Source organism: Rhinolophus ferrumequinum, chromosome 9, assembly GCF_004115265.2.
Source record: "Rhinolophus ferrumequinum isolate MPI-CBG mRhiFer1 chromosome 9, mRhiFer1_v1.p, whole genome shotgun sequence".
Lineage (NCBI taxonomy): Eukaryota > Metazoa > Chordata > Mammalia > Chiroptera > Rhinolophidae > Rhinolophus > Rhinolophus ferrumequinum.
Genome location: NC_046292.1, coordinates 58,307,340 through 58,325,953, shown reverse-complemented (window position 1 = coordinate 58,325,953; position 18,614 = coordinate 58,307,340). Strand labels below are relative to the sequence as shown.

Genomic DNA, 18,614 nt, shown 5'->3' with positions numbered 1-18,614 from the left:
AATTTGGAAGCTTTTCATTTACCCAGATAAATTAGGACACAGTTAGCTTGGGAACAAGGAAGGTAGGAGACTAAGGGCATTGTCAATGCACTGGAAGAGAGAAAAGCAATTTTTTTTAAAATTTATTAAAGGCAGACTTTTTAGCAAACTTGTTTAAAGATTTTTAGCAAACTTGTTCAAAGTCAGGCCTATGTCAGTACAACAATAAAGTATAAAACTAATCCTTTTAATCATGTTTATCTTTCTTCACAAATCACAACTAATTCAATGTCTTTGAGCTGCCTTCTTGTCAGAACTCTTCCCCATAAATCTTGGCTTAAATCTGAAGTCATTTTAATTTTCACTGAAGTTTCAGTTATAACATACAGCCAATAATGTTGTGCAACAATAATGTCTGCTCATGATGCTACACGCAAATAATTCAAGCCTTACATGATTGCATCCTTTTTGTAAACCCTCTGAACATAGTCCTAAATATTTTCCAGGTCTGAGGAAATATACAACTGAAAATGTAATATGGATTCAATGGGCTAACATTTATAAAGTGTTGAGAGCATTTTCTGGCATATAGTAGTAGTAGCTACAAATGAGGGTTTTTAATTAATTGATTCCTACACTGCAAAACAAAAATTTCTAAGCAAGAGCTTTACACTTAAAATTATCGTCACAGTTAAGGTTTTATAGCTATACTTCAAAAACTTGACTCTTTTTTTCAAAAAATAAAATTTGTTTTAAGAAAACCTTTATGTGACATCATATGTATTTAATAAATCACAGTTCTAAGAATGTTGTTTCATTCACTGATTTATTTGCAAGTAAGGAATTCTAACAAATGAGCTGCATTTTCCTTGGACCTCTCCAAGTAGTGTACCAGGCAACGCAGGGAGTAGGAAAATGTGACATTGACTCTGTCACTGAGGAGCTCCCTATCCATTTAAGAGGTTAAACAGTCACAAAACAAACAGTGCAAATTTTATGATTATGTTTATTTTATGATTATGATTTATGATATAGATGCTAAATTTTTATCCATAGAAAGAGAGATAAAAATGTGCACTAGAAAAATCAAAGCAGGTTTCATGAAGAAAATTATTACAAATTAAATAAAAACAAATCAAGACTATCAGAACTATAATTCTCTCTAATAAGAAAGTCAGATTTGAATCAGTTTAATGTGCTATAGTAACATTCTTCTTAGAGATAATTTTTAGCCACGTGGACATTTGACTACACTTCATGGTAAACCATGCAATTTTGGCATTATACTTATGAAAGATTGGACTTTATTCAAGCAATTTTGAAAGTAAAAATACCTAGTTACTTAACCAGCATTCGTATAGGAGTGTTCTGTTTTACACATCTTAATTATAACAGCATTATTAGTGAATGAACGTATTGACCTGGACTTAAAGTCATGACAGCACGTTCATCCCTGCCCTCTTCAGTGTGGGCAGACTGAATAGGGAGGCCTAAGGCCAACTTTCTTTCACCACCCACCACAAAGAAAGCTCCTGACTGTTTGCCACAGATCCAAGTGGCCGTTGGTGACAGATAAAAGAAAGTTAATTCCAAAATACAGAACTTCATCCTCAAAGCTGAAACATTTTTGAGTGCTTGGCCTGATTGTGATGTGGTGTGGAGATGGGGGGAGGGGAGTAACAGACAAATACAGCAGGACTCATTTGGGTTCTATTCCTTTGTTCAGTTCCTGAATATACTGGGCATCACTCAGAAATCACTGTGATGCATGATTTTTAATTGATTGCTTGCTTGTCTCTTTATACTGGTGAGTAGATAAATAATCTCTCGGTGAGTTGAATTGATTTGAACTTGAGTTTTAGGCAACCATATAAAACAAACCAAGAAGTCCAAGAGAAAGGTGGCACCAATGCTGTGGTCACATATTAATGTCAATTCATACTCAAAGGAGGTATTAGGGACCAGGGCACTGATATAGAGAAAACAGGTTATTCATTCATCTTTACAACCAAATATGAAATGGCTTGCTAAACAGACCACATGGAAATCCACATCAATCTAAAACAATGTAAATAAGTAAACTGGTTTTTATATTCCTACCATTTGCCCTAAACAGACAAACCTAAAGTGGGCAATTAGGAGAAGGTAAACAGCACAAAATGGAAATTACTCCTGGATAAACTGCTATCTTCTCCACCATCCACAAAAGCTTTTAGCAAGCTGGCTTCAGCATCTGTATCCATAGATGAGCCTGATATGAGCCTGGAGATGAATTAAAAAGGCAAAGATCTCTAAATGCAGTGCATTTGGAACTGCTTGATGTATTTTTGCTGATGGACAACAGCAATTCTTTATACTCCTTTGCAACACGATATGTCTACCTTAGCTGTGCTTGCACTTTCAGTGGAGAAAAGAGTCACCACACATCCTATAAGAGCTTTAAAACCACCTCAAGCTATCAAAGTTTATAATGACTACAGAGTTTTTAAAAAATTCTTTGGTATGTCAGGCAGTTTTTTTGGTTCAAAAATTGTATATGAGAGAAATATTGAAATTGTCAGTCACAAAATGTCATTATAGAAGTGTTTAAAGATTAAACTGTATCAGAAATTAATTCTCTGTTCACTGCAATGAACACAGGAATATTGATAGAAATATCTATTGCCACTTTTGTGTTGCAACTTGGGGGGCGGGGAAAGCTTTTATATTAGGAAATGAGGAGTAAGAAGGCATTCACACAGTTCTTTCTTGCTATATGCAGTTCTAGTCTATCTTTTCCCCCAAAGAGCACATTTCTAATTTAAGCAGATCCAAAGGGTATGTTCGGTTGGAGGAACATTCTCAGAAGTTTCTCCTAGCGCTCAAGTCTTGAACAATTCCAAACTAAAATCTCAAGCAGAACTGGATGAGCGACAGGCCAATTACAGGTGCTGAAGTCTGCTGTTGTATGAGGCAAATTCCTAGGTCTTGGCAGAACTGACCTACATTCTAAACAGGAAATTTACCCATGCTCTTCCATTCACTGACTCCCTTCTGATTTAACTTCATACTTCCTAAACTAGCAGGATTGAAGCAGCTATCAGAATACAAGCAGCAGGCTATAAGAAGAAAATTTACTGCCTGCATTGTATTTTTCTTTTTCAATATTAGAATTCTAGAGCCTAACCAAGAGGTATTGGGGCATGAAAGAGACCGGGAAAAGCTCTACTTGTTCTGTTTGAATGTTATGATGATACTGTATTCCATTAATAAGAATGGTATTAAAAGTTTCTTAGACTATACCAAAAATAGTAAATGCACAACTAAATCCAAAATACTCAAAAAGACTATTGCTATTATTGCAATAATAATACCTTCATATGAGATAAAGAATTCAAGTCAAAATGTATTAGAGTGGAAAGGGAAGGTTACTTTATATTTATAAAAGGAGTAATTCACAACAAAGAATGAATATTCAGACATGAATTTTTAACCCCTGATGACATTACACTGAAATCCACATAATCGAAACCCACTGAAAACTATTAGAAACACAAATATAAACGAACAAAACATGAATGTAATGAAATTCTAAGTTCTCATACACATTATTTGACAGGACAGTTAGAAAAAATAAGGAAATAGGGTTCAATAAATAATAATCTTGATTTAATAGCTATGTATTGAACTTTGTGACTTTAAAAAGGAGAATGTAGATTCTTTTCAAATGCCTACAAAAGATTTACAAAATCTGATAATAAGAAGTTAACTAATTTGAAAACAGTACGATTAATCAGTCAATATAAGAAAATTTTAAACTATCGAACTAGACAAGTGTCTGGAAAAGCTAATTTTAAAAAATATATAAATGTTATATGAAATGTTGGTGGTGCACAGGAAGTGGGGAATGACTGTTTAATGGGATTTCCTTTTGGAGGATAAAAAGGTTTTGGAAGAGATAGTAGTGATGGTTGCACAACACTGTGAATGCACTAAATGTCACTGAATTATACCCTTTCAAGTGGTTAAAATAATAAATTTTTTATGTAAATTTTGTCGCAAAAATAAATGAAAAATAAATGTGCCAAGATCAGTGCTTTCTTAAATACTACTATGAAGAAACTACAAAATTATTATTTAAAACATGATTTCAATAATAGGGCAGCTAGATCATGATCATGAAAGGAAATACTCTATATTGTAATTGACAAATTGAATACAAGTCTCAATAAAATGTGAAGATGACAGTTGTAGAGAAAGTTAGTGTTAGATCAATAGGATGAAATAAAGGGTCCAGAAAGATCCAAACATATTTAAGAATTTCTGAAATGATACAGGTAGAAATTTAAAACAGTTGCAAAAAGATCATTTAATAAATGATTTGGGGACAACTAGCTAACCATTCAAAAGAAAATTCATATTATTAACTTGCAAACTAAACCAAAATAAACTACAAATGTATTAAAAACATAAATACAAAAAATGAAAGTGCAGAAGTGCCATAAGATAAAAGAGATGACTACTGGTATTACTTTAGCCTAAGAAAAGTATTTCTTGACATGAAACAGAAAGCAGTAACCACAAAAGAAATTATTGATTCATTCACTACTTTTATAAATTAAAGTACTAAATTAAAAGGCTAACAATGAACCTGGAAAAACAATTGCTTTTATAACAATTGATCATATATATATATGGAGCACTTCATGAGCTTGCATGTCATCCTTGCCCAGGGGTCATGCTAATCCTCTCTATATTGTTCCAATTTCAGTATACTCATATGTGCTGCCAAAGCGAGCGCGATATTTACATTTATATATTAGCATTACCTGTTCTTTGTTAACCAAAGAGGTCTTAAAAATCATTTATACATAAAGAAAGAAGATAATACTCAATAATATAAGAAGAGAAAGTTTAGCTACTCTATTAATCAAAGAAATTAAACTAATATATTTTCCCTATTGAATGAGTAAAAAAGGATGTACCCAGAATGCTAATAGTAAGAACTACTGTGATTTGAAAGATTCTTTCTATTTTAAGTTACAGCTTACTGTATTTTATTTTTACAACAAGATTTTACAGTTAATGAAAACACTGCATTTTTAAAAGTAGCTTGCGGGAACATAATACACAAAATTTAATATTCTTCAATAAAGAGAACATGTCCGTGGAAATAAAGGGAGGTCTTTTCTCTCTAATGGAGTTCCTAAAATCTGAGAGTGCCTCTCTCCACCCTTCCACTTCGTACACCACCTTGTACCTTGTACACCACCAGCTTGTCCCTGCTCCTCTCCCCTCTCCTGCATTCTGTCTCTCTGTCATTCGTGCAGCTTTTATTTTCCTTGTTTTCTGGGCCTCTGCTGTAAACATAAATGCAAGAAGCAAAATAAAGGACTAGGTAATCAAAGGAATATCAATAATGACTATTGCTGCTGCTGCTGCTGCTGCTGCTGCTGCTACAACGTTATTATTTAATACTTATTAATGTCCTTTTGGGACCAGAGATACCTCCCTTTTACTAAAGCAATTAACCCTTGGCCTTGCTCTCAGACAAGGCCAGAAAAGTAGTTATATTTATCCGGTATTAAAAGTGGAGAGAGACGGAAAAGGAGGATACACCTAAGAATTAGAGGTTGGAGAAGGGAGTTCAAAGGTCGCAGATTAAAATAAAGTAGCAAAAAAATAAAAATAAAAATAAAAAAAATAAAGTAGCTACAAAGAATTATTCCTACAATTTGCCTCAGGATTATTTCCCCAGGTCAGGTGTCTGTCTCTATGCTTTACTCTCCACGTGGAGAGACAACCAGGCTTTTATTTAGCAAAAGCCTGCCAAAAACTAAATGAATGAGAAAATTAATGAGTAAACTAAAGGATTAATGAATATTTTAAATTTTATTCACTTATACAGAGGGTGCCAAAAAATGTACACACATTTTAAGACAGGAAAACTATTAAAATTGTAATACTCAGTATATACCGATAACAAAAGATGAATACAAGTCATGTTTGACTTCTGCAATTACAAGAGGTGCTCAGAGTGGTTACCATCACCGTCCAAACACTTCTAATTATGGTGAACTACTTGAGCAACGTTGACCAAAGTATCCACTTGTATACATTTTTTTGGCACCCCTAGTATTAATTATCACAGCAATTTGTTTTTTCTTCTTTTTAGTCCTTTTTAACACTTGCTTAACTTAAATTCTTAGAAAGAGTTGTTAGTTTTTGTAATACTTCATCAGATATTTCTCTTCTAATACTGAGTCACTTTCCTTATCAAAAGATTGTATACAATATTAATTTGAGTTATCAATTTTTTATTATCTGATTTAATTTTTCTACTACTCATGCTTCATTACTTGAAAATTCTTCTAGTTTTTAATATTAATTTATTACAACCTACTGTATTCTAATCTTGTCAATCCTGAAAAAGCTTCTTATTCATAGATTTTTATGTCTCTACAAATTGTATGCATTATTATCGCTTTTCTCCTTAGTTTTTCCAATTTACATTACTTTACAGGATCACATTAATTTCCATTAATTTTTCCTTCTAAATGACATACTATGAAAGTTTTTTCCCTTTTATAAATAATAAAAAATAATCTCATCCATATACATTCACAACAGAATACTTATTCTAACAAAAAATATAATTAAATATGTTCAGATTTGAATTTACTACACATGTCCTCTCTTTTCATTTTTTATAAGTTCTGTTGCTTAAAGCCATAGATATCATGAACAGTTAAATCACAGAGATTGTTATTCTACTATCCAGAACACTCCCTGGTACATGGTACCTGTTCAATAAATATCTGTCAAATAAATAAACATATAATTACTTGTGGATCACCAATTTGGAAGTGACAGCTCCTTACTGTAGTACCCACTATTCATTTAATAACTAATTTAAAAGTACCTTTGCTCATCTTGTTGACAAAATTATTTTCTGGCAGCATTAATATTTAATAGTAACTATCAATAATGGTAATAGCATAATAACTGAAGCATATGGTACTTACAATGTCAGGCAATAATTTAACTTACATATATTAATTCATTTAGTCCTCACAACAACCCAAAGAATCAGGTAGTATTACTAAATTTATTTTGCATATGAGGATAATCGAGGCAGAGTCGTTATAGTCCCATAGCCAGAAGTGGAAAAAATAAGACTTGAACCCAGAAACTTAACACTATATTACCTCTCCGAGAGCTAACTTAACTCTTAGGCTACGTCTTTTACACCAACTAAATTATAAGCTCTTTGAGGAAAGAGCTTTATCTTTTACACCCTGCAAACATGACTACAAGAGTAGTACTTTATACATAACTGCCTCAATAACTTTTTGCTCACTTTAACTTGATTCCAGTAATTTAAAAATTAATACCTTATAAATTATTATAACTATAATTTATTAGCATATTTATATTTGAATAAGATGTGAAAGATTAGCAGGCAACATCTTCACATCTAGTGAGACCGTGAAATAACTTCAAGTTGAAAATGTCCAAGAAAGTTTTCTGAAGCTAAGAGCTCCCTCTGTTCTTTTCCACTGCAATCAAACCTTCCTAACAGAGGAGAAAATGGAAAACATCTAAACTAAACACAGATGACTATTTCTAATTGAGATGGTGGGTGCCAATAATAGCATTAGACTTTTCGAGGGCTTTTGGATTTTGGTTGAGCATTTCCTATGTGCCAATTGCTGTGTTCTGAGATTATAGGGAGGTCAAATCATTTTTTCTGTTAGTACTTTTAAGTACTAATATTATAATAAGTTCACAGATGCACAAAATTGGCTTAAAGTGACTCCAGGTCACACCAAGAGGTAGTGGGGTCGGGACCCTGTCCCCTGCCTATACTTGAGTAACTAAAGTATTCTAAACGGAAGGCTTCATGGGGGACTGTGCACAAAAAGCTAAAACAAATCTTTTTCCATAATCCAATTGTCTCTGTCACCTTCACTGTCACGCCACAGCCACACTCTATCTGGGCATTCCACAGTCTGAATTTTATTTAGGGAGTCACTAGGTTAGGAAGAGTGAGAAAAACCACCTGCCTGTCTGTATAAAACCACAATATATCCATTCCTCTGTGACAATACCTTCCTTACACCCATGACAAAGGATGAACAGAATGACAAATTTACACAAGCTTTGAAAGGCGATATTTGCAAATAACAAAAGACAAATTTCTATTGGATAAAGTCCTCTCTACATACAGACAAATGGCACTCACATAACAGGTAAAATTTGGTGTAGCTATAAATGCCTACCAAAGCAAATATAAATGGAATCCATTTTATACACCTCCTGTAAGGATAAGACTAAGCAAATGAAGTTAAAATTGGTAACCCAGAGAGATTTGAGGCACATCAACATCTGGAATTGTTCTTCAAATGTTTGGGGGCTTGATAAAAACCCCAAAACACATTAAGCCAGAAGATTTTTATATCCATGAGGATATAAATTTAATCCACATGTTTCTGATTTGTTTATACTTGAATCATTCAAGGACTGTTTGGTAAGTGCTGTCTCAATGTCTATGATATCTTTGGGCATGTTTATAGATCTTTCTCCATCAAAACAGAAAATTATGTTTTGCCAAGAGTAAATGAACGTAAAATACCAAAGTATTCCAGACTACCATGCATATCTAAAGCAACAGATTTCTGTGTAAATTCTCAGCCCAGAACTGTCTTTTATTAATTGACTGGCCTTTGAAGAGGCCAGTTTTTACACCATACACTTCCATGAAGGGAGACAATGTACTCAAATGAGTTCAATTTTAAAGGTCTATATATAGCTCAACATATTTATCAAGTCATACTGTAAACCTATGTGTAATAAAGTCTATACTTTATATTTAGATAATGTATGAATAAATGGACTTCTTGAAGATTGTCCTAAGGAAATAGGCTTTGAGACAGAAATCTCATGCAGGAGGTTTTCTGGGGAGTGTGAAGCAGTGAGGGAGGCACGATTTGGCAGAGGGAGAAGCAAAACTGCAATGCAGGTGCAAGAAAGGCCTCAGCAAGAAAGGTCTCTGAAGCTTAGATGACCCTTCAGAAATGTCCCCCAAACGAGGCAAAGGGGTAAGTTCTTTGTATCCCCATATCCACCCATCACTGCACACAGAAAGACCAAAGAGAGGAGAGCACAGCCATGGGCTCGGCAGCTCCCTTCGGCTGAGGGTAATTTCGTCAAAAGCAAGACTTACCCAAAAGGGTATCTGGATGGGGAATCACAGTGTCCACTAAACAGGCTGTTGGAGTTTTCTGAGAATTAATCCTCTGTAAGTGTAAAACCTACCCAGTCTTTTAGTCTGATTAGCAATGCAAACTAAGTCATACTCGTATATACACTCAATCAGCGGGTAGAGACATTAGGTAAGCAAGCCCATTTCACAGAAAATTTTCAACTCTTACTATAGAGATTTTTATTTACAACAATGACTAACAAATATCTGTAGGTCTTTACTCAAAGTTTCTCCACTTGTCTCGGGGCGTGACCCCCTCAAACACAAAACATCAATAAAAAATAAATACATTTGTGGTGAAAGAAAGTGTATGGGTACAGAGAAAGGCAGTGCTGAAGATAATGGGGCAAAAATAACTTGCAATAAGTTCTATCACGTAATTATTTTCCTTTGCTTTAATACTTCCCATTCAATACTTGGTTCCTTAGTTTATTCATTCAACAAACATTGGTTTATGGCCTACCATTTGTAGAAACTAAAATACAAACTACTAATATAGAACCTAGTCACCAAGGACCACTGAGACTAACAGAGGGAATTTGCATGAAAACAAATGATTGTAATACCATCATAATAAAATAACACAATTGTAGTTTATCCATGAAATTTCTCTGGGTGCTGACAAAATTCCTAAATTCTAGCACCAAACTGTAGAATGTACAGGATGCTCCAAGACTCCACTTCCAACTAATACTCCTGGGGAACTTCTGAACACATTTCCCCTGCTCAGACATCTCCCATATTAAATTCCAATTTGAAGTATGAGAAGCATCCCCGAGGCTGACTAGCTGAGTCCAAACCTCATCAGCAGAGTGGCTCCCAGGTGGTAATGAGTATGTCACTGACTGAGTCCTCCTTTACATGAAATTCATTGAGCGAATTCCTATCGACCACCACCATGTGCCAAGCATTGGTCTACCAATAAACAAGGTCCCTTTCTTGAACGATATTACATGCTCGAGGCAGAAGTCAAACAACAACTAAATAAACAAAGAAATGTATCTATTCTATGTTATCAGCTATGGCTAAGTGCTATGAGAGAAATCGCAGAGGAAGGGAAGAGGGAAAAGAAAGGGTGCTTTTTAAGACAGTCTAGACAAAGGAAGTGATATTTAAGAGAAGAGTAAGGGAGAGAACACCAGGGCTCAGAGACAGGAATGTGCTCTCAAATATCCTAGCACCGGTTCTCTGCCAGCTATTGTCATTGATCTCATGCCACTTATTCCATGTCCACCCAAACACAAAAGCAGCCTGAAGTCTCATACTGTAAACTACATTAATATAGCTCTAAAATATACTGCTTCTTCTTAACATGAATTTTGAGTTCTAAGTGCCTGAGTTGTTAAAGAATTTTGTAGAAGTAGAACCCAAGTGCCATCATCAGTCCTTTACCATGGCTGCTTCCACATTGCAAACATGGGAGTATTCCCCACTTCATAAAGAAAACCAGCTAAAACAATTTAAGGCAATATTGCCTCTAAAATCAGCAGCAATCCAGAACAAACCAAAAAGGCTTACGTCCCAAGATCAAACCTAAAACAAAAGAGTCCATTTCCTTTTTAATTTTTAATTTCTAATCCATTAGAAGCTCTTTAATTTAGTGCAGTTAGATCCAAAGATGGATTGGCCAATTAATGTTTTTTTTAACTTTGGAAAGAATTTACACATGTACACATTATGTATATACATGTTTATACAGTTTCCACATTTTTCTTTTTACTTAAAAACATCTTTTTGGTGTACTGGCAAGTGCATAAAACACATACACAGATTGCCATTACAGTTCTTAAATATGAAAATGAGGGCCCACCTTTCAAAGAAAACAATTTTCACTCAGAGTCAAGATGTTCTATGATGTTGTTTTGTTCCATCATTTGCCATTAGCTCTCTAAGACCTGGTCATTATGATGCCAATACCGGTAGTCATTCAGTCAAAATCCAATTAACTGACTAAGTCTTTCATTTATATCTGACAAACATCTTAGTGACCAAATGTTTAACTACATTGACTAGAAATACTAGCGTTAAGAGTAACAACCTTACAAAAATCAAATTCAAACTCTACATGTGCAGGAGAACATGTTTCTTAGGAAAACTCACCTCCATTAGAAATCATTTTGTTCTTCATATACTTTATACTTCTTTTCCCGATTCAAAATGATCCTCTAACCCCAAAGAGAAGTTAATCAAATGTGTAGCCTTCTAATGAAAGATCCCTGAAGTTTAATAGTATCAGAAGTCAATAGTTGATAACTTAGAGAACAGATTAAAAATTACCATTTGGTTTCAGTATTTGCTTAATTAACTCTTACCTACAAAACTCAGAATCCCCATTCTGGTCAATCATTTACAATCTCTTGACATTCATACTACTTAAGTTACAGTCAACCAGTCAACAAGTATTTATTGCTCTACCAAACTGGTAAAATAAGCATAGCAATAATAATAAATTCCTTTTAGGGTTACATATTCTAGAAATGAAACATCACAAAGAATCTTACCTGTATAAAGACAGAAACAAAAATATTAAGAAAATGTTACTTGAAAATGCTGGCAAATGTCTTTTTACCCCTCACTCGCAAAACATCAAAAGAATGTCTTCAAGATTTATTTATTAGGGAAAATGATTCACCTACTATGCACATAAGACAATTTTAAAATTGCCATTTGACTCTCAAAAATTTTGTATTGAGATATTGATAAATGGAATTATCAGCTAATAAATGCCTATTGCAGCTTCCTGTATTTTTCAGTTGTGATTGTAATTAAGTTAATTTATATGTGTTAACCATATAAATTGGTTAACTATAAAATCCAGATTTTGAAAATCTGAAAAGTCACTGACAAGTTATATTTTAAGCTAATATTATGATTGTACTACATTTCTAAATCTCAATTCCTGAAGACACACACACATTTCCTCTTAGGAAAAATGACATATTAAATTTAAAAAATAAAAAAAACTACAGGGGATTTTTAGGGCAGTGAAATTATTCTGTATGAGACTGTAAAGGTAGAAACATGTCAACAGACATTGGTCAAAACCCACAAGATGTAAAACACTCAGAGAAAACCCTAATGTAAACCGGAGACTTTAATCAATAACAATACATCGATAATGGCTCATGAATTATAACCAATGTACCTCCAATGCAAGACGTTAATAATAAGGATGACAAGGGGTATGGTGGGAGACGTGAGGGGGTAAATGCGAACTCTGTGCTTTCCACTCATTTTTCTGTAAATCTAAAACCACTCAACAAAAGCAGTCCATTAAAAACAGAAAGAGAGAATTCAAATAAACATCTTGATCGTCTTGCCTTCATATGGGTTAAACTCAATCATCAAAATTAATAACGTACCCCCTTTGTCATCAGCTACAAATTTAAATCATTTTAGAAATTATGCCACTGTTGATAAGTGTCGGTGCAATAAATCATGTCAAGCACAAACTCCATCTGCACTTCCTCCTCTTAGTGTATGCACATGTACCTTTATTCTAGTTTCAGTCCTGAAAATAACAGTGAACACAGGTGGAAGAGTGTGTACAGATGCTCATCAAAATCACAAAAGCAACAATTCATACTTATCAATCCAGAGAGAAGGCACGTGGTATAGAGGAAGGCATTGATCTAGAAGCTGTCACTATCACAGTACATCCATGGGAATGTAGAAGCTTGGGTTCAGAGGTATTTTTAAAACTAAAAAGCTTTTAAAATATAGGGTGGAGAACAATGGCTCGGTCATCGACCTCTATGCAATTCCTCCTAGGCATTCAAGGAAAAAGGGAGAAAGGTTTCCACTGAGATACTCGTGTTCGCTGTTATTTTGGCATTGCCAAGCCTGAGTTTTTGATGAGGCCTCCATTTAGAGCTGTCTGAATGGTCTTAAGCTAATGTCCAAGGCACTTGTGTCCAGACCACAAAAGTATAAAGCCGTTAGCCTGAACTTGCCATGAAGACCCAAGTGTCCCCAAGAGAAACCAGGAATGCAAAGAATGCTTGAAACAAAATATCAGTCCATCAAGGAGTATCTGTGGTGTATACCTACAAGGCATCTAACACAGAAATCATTTTCACACTAAAAAGCATTTTAGAAGGATTGCTACATTGGTGTCATGGGTATATCAATAATTTATAGTTAGGTGAAATGTTGACCCCAGAAAATGTTTCATGGTAATAAAATTATGATTCCATTAGGAAATATGTTCAAAATATGAATAAAATTGTAATATTCATTTTAATAGTGAAAGAAACCAAAAATTCAGGAAAAGACATTAGAGAAAAACATAAATTCAAACTATCCATGGCAAAAGTGAAATTTGCTGCCTTCCAACAATCTTCAGTAGTTAGCCTATCACTCCGATTTCTCAAAGTCAAAAGCCAGAACTAAGCAGTTTTAAAGGTGACTTAGAACAAACAAAAAGCAAAGCATTAGTAATTACCTCAGTTGCCCATATTATCTGTTTCCCACTGAATTCACTGATTCATGGTTTTCAGATTTTTTACAGAGCTATGACCTTCATTTAAAAAATGTCTTTAAATACCAGGGGTGCCAAAAAGATGTATACACATGACTTGTATTCATCTTTTGTTAGTGGTATATATTGAATATTACAATTTTAATAGTTTCTTTTTCCTTTCTTAAAATGTGCATACATTTTTTTGGCACCGTCTGTATTCTCAGCTACCTCTTTTCTCACCTTTTTCATATTCCCTTTCCAACCCCCAAATTAATTTCAATTTTAGTCAGACACACTTTTTATTTTGAAAAGCTACTCTATTCAAAGTTTAAGAAGAAAAAGGAGCATTATTTTAAGAATGTTACCTTTGTGATGTGGCATAAATTAAACTCTTCAAAAATGAACATTAAAGTGATTCCAAGTATTGACAGAACTGGTCTCTGCTATTCAGATTCAAATAACTATATTATGAGGACAGGTCAGACCTGTTTGAGTTCACCTAAAGCCTCCTAAATTAACCATAAATGGGCCTCAAAATGTTGACTTGCCATTAACAGACCCAGCCTCACTTCTCCTTGTTTGGGTTCCTAGGAACATCACGAAAAAATATTTAAATGACTTAACAATTCAAGATGCTAAATTCAAATGGTGAGAAAATAATATGAATAAAAATACCTATTCAAAAATTAAAAGTCATTTTGTGAAATAAAATTGGTTATCATAGGTTCTGCCTGCAGCAGCAGCTGTTACACACTTTTCAGTGCATCAGGGTCATCAGAATTGTTTATTAAAACTTCACTGGCAACAATCCTTGGACAATGAGCCTGTTGGGTGCTTAGGAAAAACTATATGAGTAACAAGCACCCTCATACTACCATGTAGGGTATAAGCATAACCTTTGTTTTGTGTTTACCTTTGTCTCACCCCTTTGCCTCATGTCTACCTGTATATCAGCTGTGTCACGATCTCTGAATACCAGCCTGTTTCTCCACTGGTACGGAAAAAGTAATGAAAACAATCAGTAGCTCCGTACGGAAGGATTTTTTTCTCTTTGCTTGTTGTCACTCTTTCCATCACAAAGTAAAATGTTGAAGGGAATTAAGGTATACTTATCAATCATAAGTATTTTTTTCTTCTACCTGGAAAGTAATAGAAATGACTTGCATTTGTTGATGATTCCTTAACCTTAGCCTTCATTTCCAATAAAAATAGCAAGCTGTCAAATTAGCTTTCAGCCAATTTTTTTAAAGGAATGAAATGATAAGGGAAGGATTCCTGACTCTCCTGTCAATCATACCTCTCCCTGCACTACTGGCATTGTTCCTGGGGTTCTGAACTAGTGATTTCTCCACCTGATCCATGCATATAGTTCACTGGAACTATCCAACCATCTCAAATTTTCACCTCCCTTTGCAAGGTGAGGCCTGGTTATTGTGTGTTTAGAAGAATCCTGTAGCTAATGCACACTTTTTTATAAATCAAAAGTCTGTGTGACTTTCTACCAAGACTAACTGGAGTCCATTCCAATATTGTATTTGAGTTTATCATTTATTTTCACATTTTAGAAACGAATCATAATCAGTATATTAAAACCATGTTACTTCTGCTAAAATTACTTTATATTGCACTACAAGCCGGTAATAATACAGTTAGAACTGGTTAGCAAGACATTTCTTTCAACTCAAAGCCTCTGAGAAAATAACCATATGTCATAAATAGCATAATTCGAAGCCAGAGGTGAGTGCTGAAATAAGTTTTGAGTAGGAGTAAACTCTAGTATTTAAAAGATTGCACAGTGTTGCCCATCAAGACTAACAATTTTGAAACAAAAAAAAATGACAACAAATCTTGTATTGAACCTGAAAAAAAAAAATGAAAGAAAGAAGAAATTGTCAAAATGTTAGGCTCTTACCAGAAACGGACTCCAGCAAATGCAGGAGACACACATTATAGCCAGGAGCTGGATCACCATTTCGAAATGATGAGACCTGCCTTGTCTGTGCTGCTGACCCTTAAATTTAACTCTTAAAAGTGTAATTCCTGTGATGGCATTGCACAAGAATGAAACACCAAGGGATAAGAGCCCCAGAAAAGAAAAAAGGAGAAGATAAAACCTATCTTCCCAGTCTTTGACGTGTTCTGTTTTGTAGAAACACCAGGTCCTTGAAGCTTGAATTTTATAGTCTCGATGTCCAAGGATGGGCAGCAAAGCTATGAAAACAGCAAACAAGCACACACCACTCAACATCACTTTCACATGTTTGGATGTAATTTTCGTAGAATGAAATATTGGTTTGGTGACTCCAATACATCGCTCAATGGCCATCACACTGCCCAGAAAAAGTGGACACAGACCAGAGAAGACCATGCTGATACCAAAAATACTGCAAAGGACGTTTGATTGGTCAAAGCGGATCCAGTCTTTATCAGAAGCATATACAAATACTGCTATAGCTCCATTGATGAGGTGGCCAAAGAAGTCTGTGATTACCAGGCCACTAGCCAAAAGCAGAAACGAAGCCTTGGACTTCTGTCTAAATCTCTGATATGCCTTCATGAGTATAGCAATGGCAAGACTGTTTGACAAGATTCCCACCGTCATGAAGATTATTGAAAAAAATACTGAAAGCCGGTTTTCCGTCTGGCAAGTTGTATTTGAAAGGAGCCCAGCTGCAGGAGACACTGGCTGTTTGGAATTGTTCATGGACATTGTTGTGGAGATAAAAGCTGGTCGCTCAAGTCATCTCCCTCTCAGAACGGTACAGGCTTGTAGTTCAGGTGTCTGGAGCATAAAGAAACAGGAATTATGAGCACTGCCTCACTGCTCATCTGCCATTTAAGAATGGAGGGCACCAGCACCCTGTGTAGGAGTCAGACTCATCTGACCTATCATAAGCAAGGTGGCATCGTACTGAAAGCAGCCCACATCTGCCTATGGTTCCACATTTCATTTTCAAGGTAAAGAAGCTAGCAAAAGTGAGCCTCCTTGATTAACCTCCATGGCCCCTCTGCAAATGAGCACCTCGTAAATCTCCTCTTGACCCTGCACAGATTCACAAAATCACTAGCAAGATTAGATTAAAACCCAACTAAGTTTTTAAAAGTATAACAGTCTATTTAAATAACTAGATGAACTTTTAAAGTTTCTGTTTTTTTCTCTGATGGGCTTTGTCCCCAAACTGCAGATTATTCCTTAGATGAACTACCTGTTTGTCAAGTAGACAAAACAGTTTTTTCCAAAACTTGGGAGGAGGCCAGAGTGGACCAGAAAGGTCACTTTCGCGAATGTCAAATGGGGCTTCTCTGAGTAAGTTCTAAAACTACTTGACTGATATCAAATAACAGCAAACCACTCATATCAGTGACCCACAGGAGACAGTGGTGGTAGGAAGGTTTCCTGGTCCAGCTACCACCTGTGCAGAATTCCTGGATCTCCATAGGAAAGGAGGCGAGTCCTGCTCACTGTGGGTACATCTACCCAGATGCTGTTGATTAAGCTCCAGCTTCAGGGTAGCAACATCCAAAACGAAATATTTATCGTGGCTCTTTCCCTAGGGAGTTGAGGCCTGAGTCACAGACCCTGGATAACCAGGACCACAGCCACCCCGCCCCGAACTAATCCGATTGGCGTTTCCCGAGCAGCTTTCCCGGAGGCTGGGAATTCTGGAGCCAGCCTTTCCTAGTACCCCCCGTGGTGGGTCCGGCCGAGCTGCCCCGAGGACAGCCGCCTCCTCCAGATCTTACTCACCGCTCGACTTTCACCGGTTAGTACCCCGCCTCCCTCATGCGACTGCTTGCAACATCCTTCCCAAATCTCCTAACTTGCTGAAACTTTCTGCGATTGCTCAAACGCCAGAGGGCCGGTTTTCCTCCCACCCCGGGTGGCGCCAAAGGCCTGCGCTGGCCCCGGTGCGGGACTCGTGTCGCGGGCAGGGAACCACAGGGCGCGAAGGGGATCGCTTCCTTTGTCCATTTCCCTCCTCTGAGACCTTTTCTACCCGGCTGCTCCCCATTCCGCAGCTCAGGAGCGGAACAGGTTAGCCAGAATATCCTTCTCACTCGGGTCACCCCAACTTGGGGCACCTGATCCCAACTTGTCACGCGCAAGCTAAGGTACCCTCCAGGGCGGCCGGCTGCAGCTGCCGGGGATGGGATGGCTAAACCTCAGTCGCGTTGAGCGTCGGGCAGCCGGCGTGTGGGAATCCAGCGGTTGGAAGAGTGGTTACCTTGTCATCCTTGGCCGCTCGCAGGGCTCACGGTGGAGCAGAAGAGCGCGCAGCTCCGTGAGCCATCGTGCGCCCGCAGCCGCTCCGCTTCGCTCCGTGGCCGCCGCAGATTGCCGGGCGCAGCGCAGCCCTCCGGTCTGGCTCCCGCTCCAGGTCCAGCTGAGTCTCGACACGCGTCCGTCCCAGCTCTTCTTCAGCGCGGAACCCGCGCCTCCTTCGATCCCTGAGCACCTAGCAGCGCTCGTTGGCTGGGCGAGACGGAGGGCGAGGGTGACTTCCACCCCCTTCCTCTTCTCTCTCCTCTCCGCCCCCTTTTCAAAGAGCCCAGAGCTGGATCAGTAGAGACCACGGCACAGCGCCCACTGCTACGCCCCCTCCTCCCCCCAGCTCCCATCAGCATCAGAGCTGCCCTCTCAGCAGCCCGACCACTTAGGGAAAAGTTTTGTTTTAAACTCATTTTCAAGCTAAAGGCGCCATCTCTAAGGTTGCACAATAGGAATCTGGAAAGCTGAGGAAAGTCTAGAAAGCTGTCGTGACAGTTGGACTGTCAGATTGTAGCCTGCAGACTGAACTCATTCCAAAATCCAGCCCGAAGAGGATAAAGAAACCAGGTAGAAAGAAAGATCCAGGGGTGTATTTGAGGAAGGGCATAGTGGTCAATATCCAGGGGATTAAAAACAGGGATTCAAGCAAACCACGTGTT

At 36.9% G+C, this 18,614-nt stretch overlaps 1 protein-coding gene and 1 pseudogene across 1 annotated transcript in view; both read right to left on the bottom strand.

Annotated features, from left to right (window-relative positions):
* PTGFR (prostaglandin F receptor) overlaps positions 1-18,047 on the bottom strand; it is a 33,006-nt gene extending 14,959 nt beyond the window's left edge. The window contains exons 1-2 of the mRNA XM_033113338.1: positions 17,912-18,047; positions 15,598-16,467 (exon numbers count right to left, since the gene is read on the bottom strand). Of these exons, the coding sequence (XP_032969229.1) occupies positions 15,598-16,395 (798 nt within the window). The 5' untranslated portion in view covers positions 16,396-16,467; positions 17,912-18,047. The remainder of the gene's footprint in view (positions 1-15,597; positions 16,468-17,911) is intronic.
* On the bottom strand, positions 4,647-4,744 carry LOC117027924 (uncharacterized; annotated as a pseudogene).
* Positions 18,048-18,614: the final 567 nt, after the last annotated feature.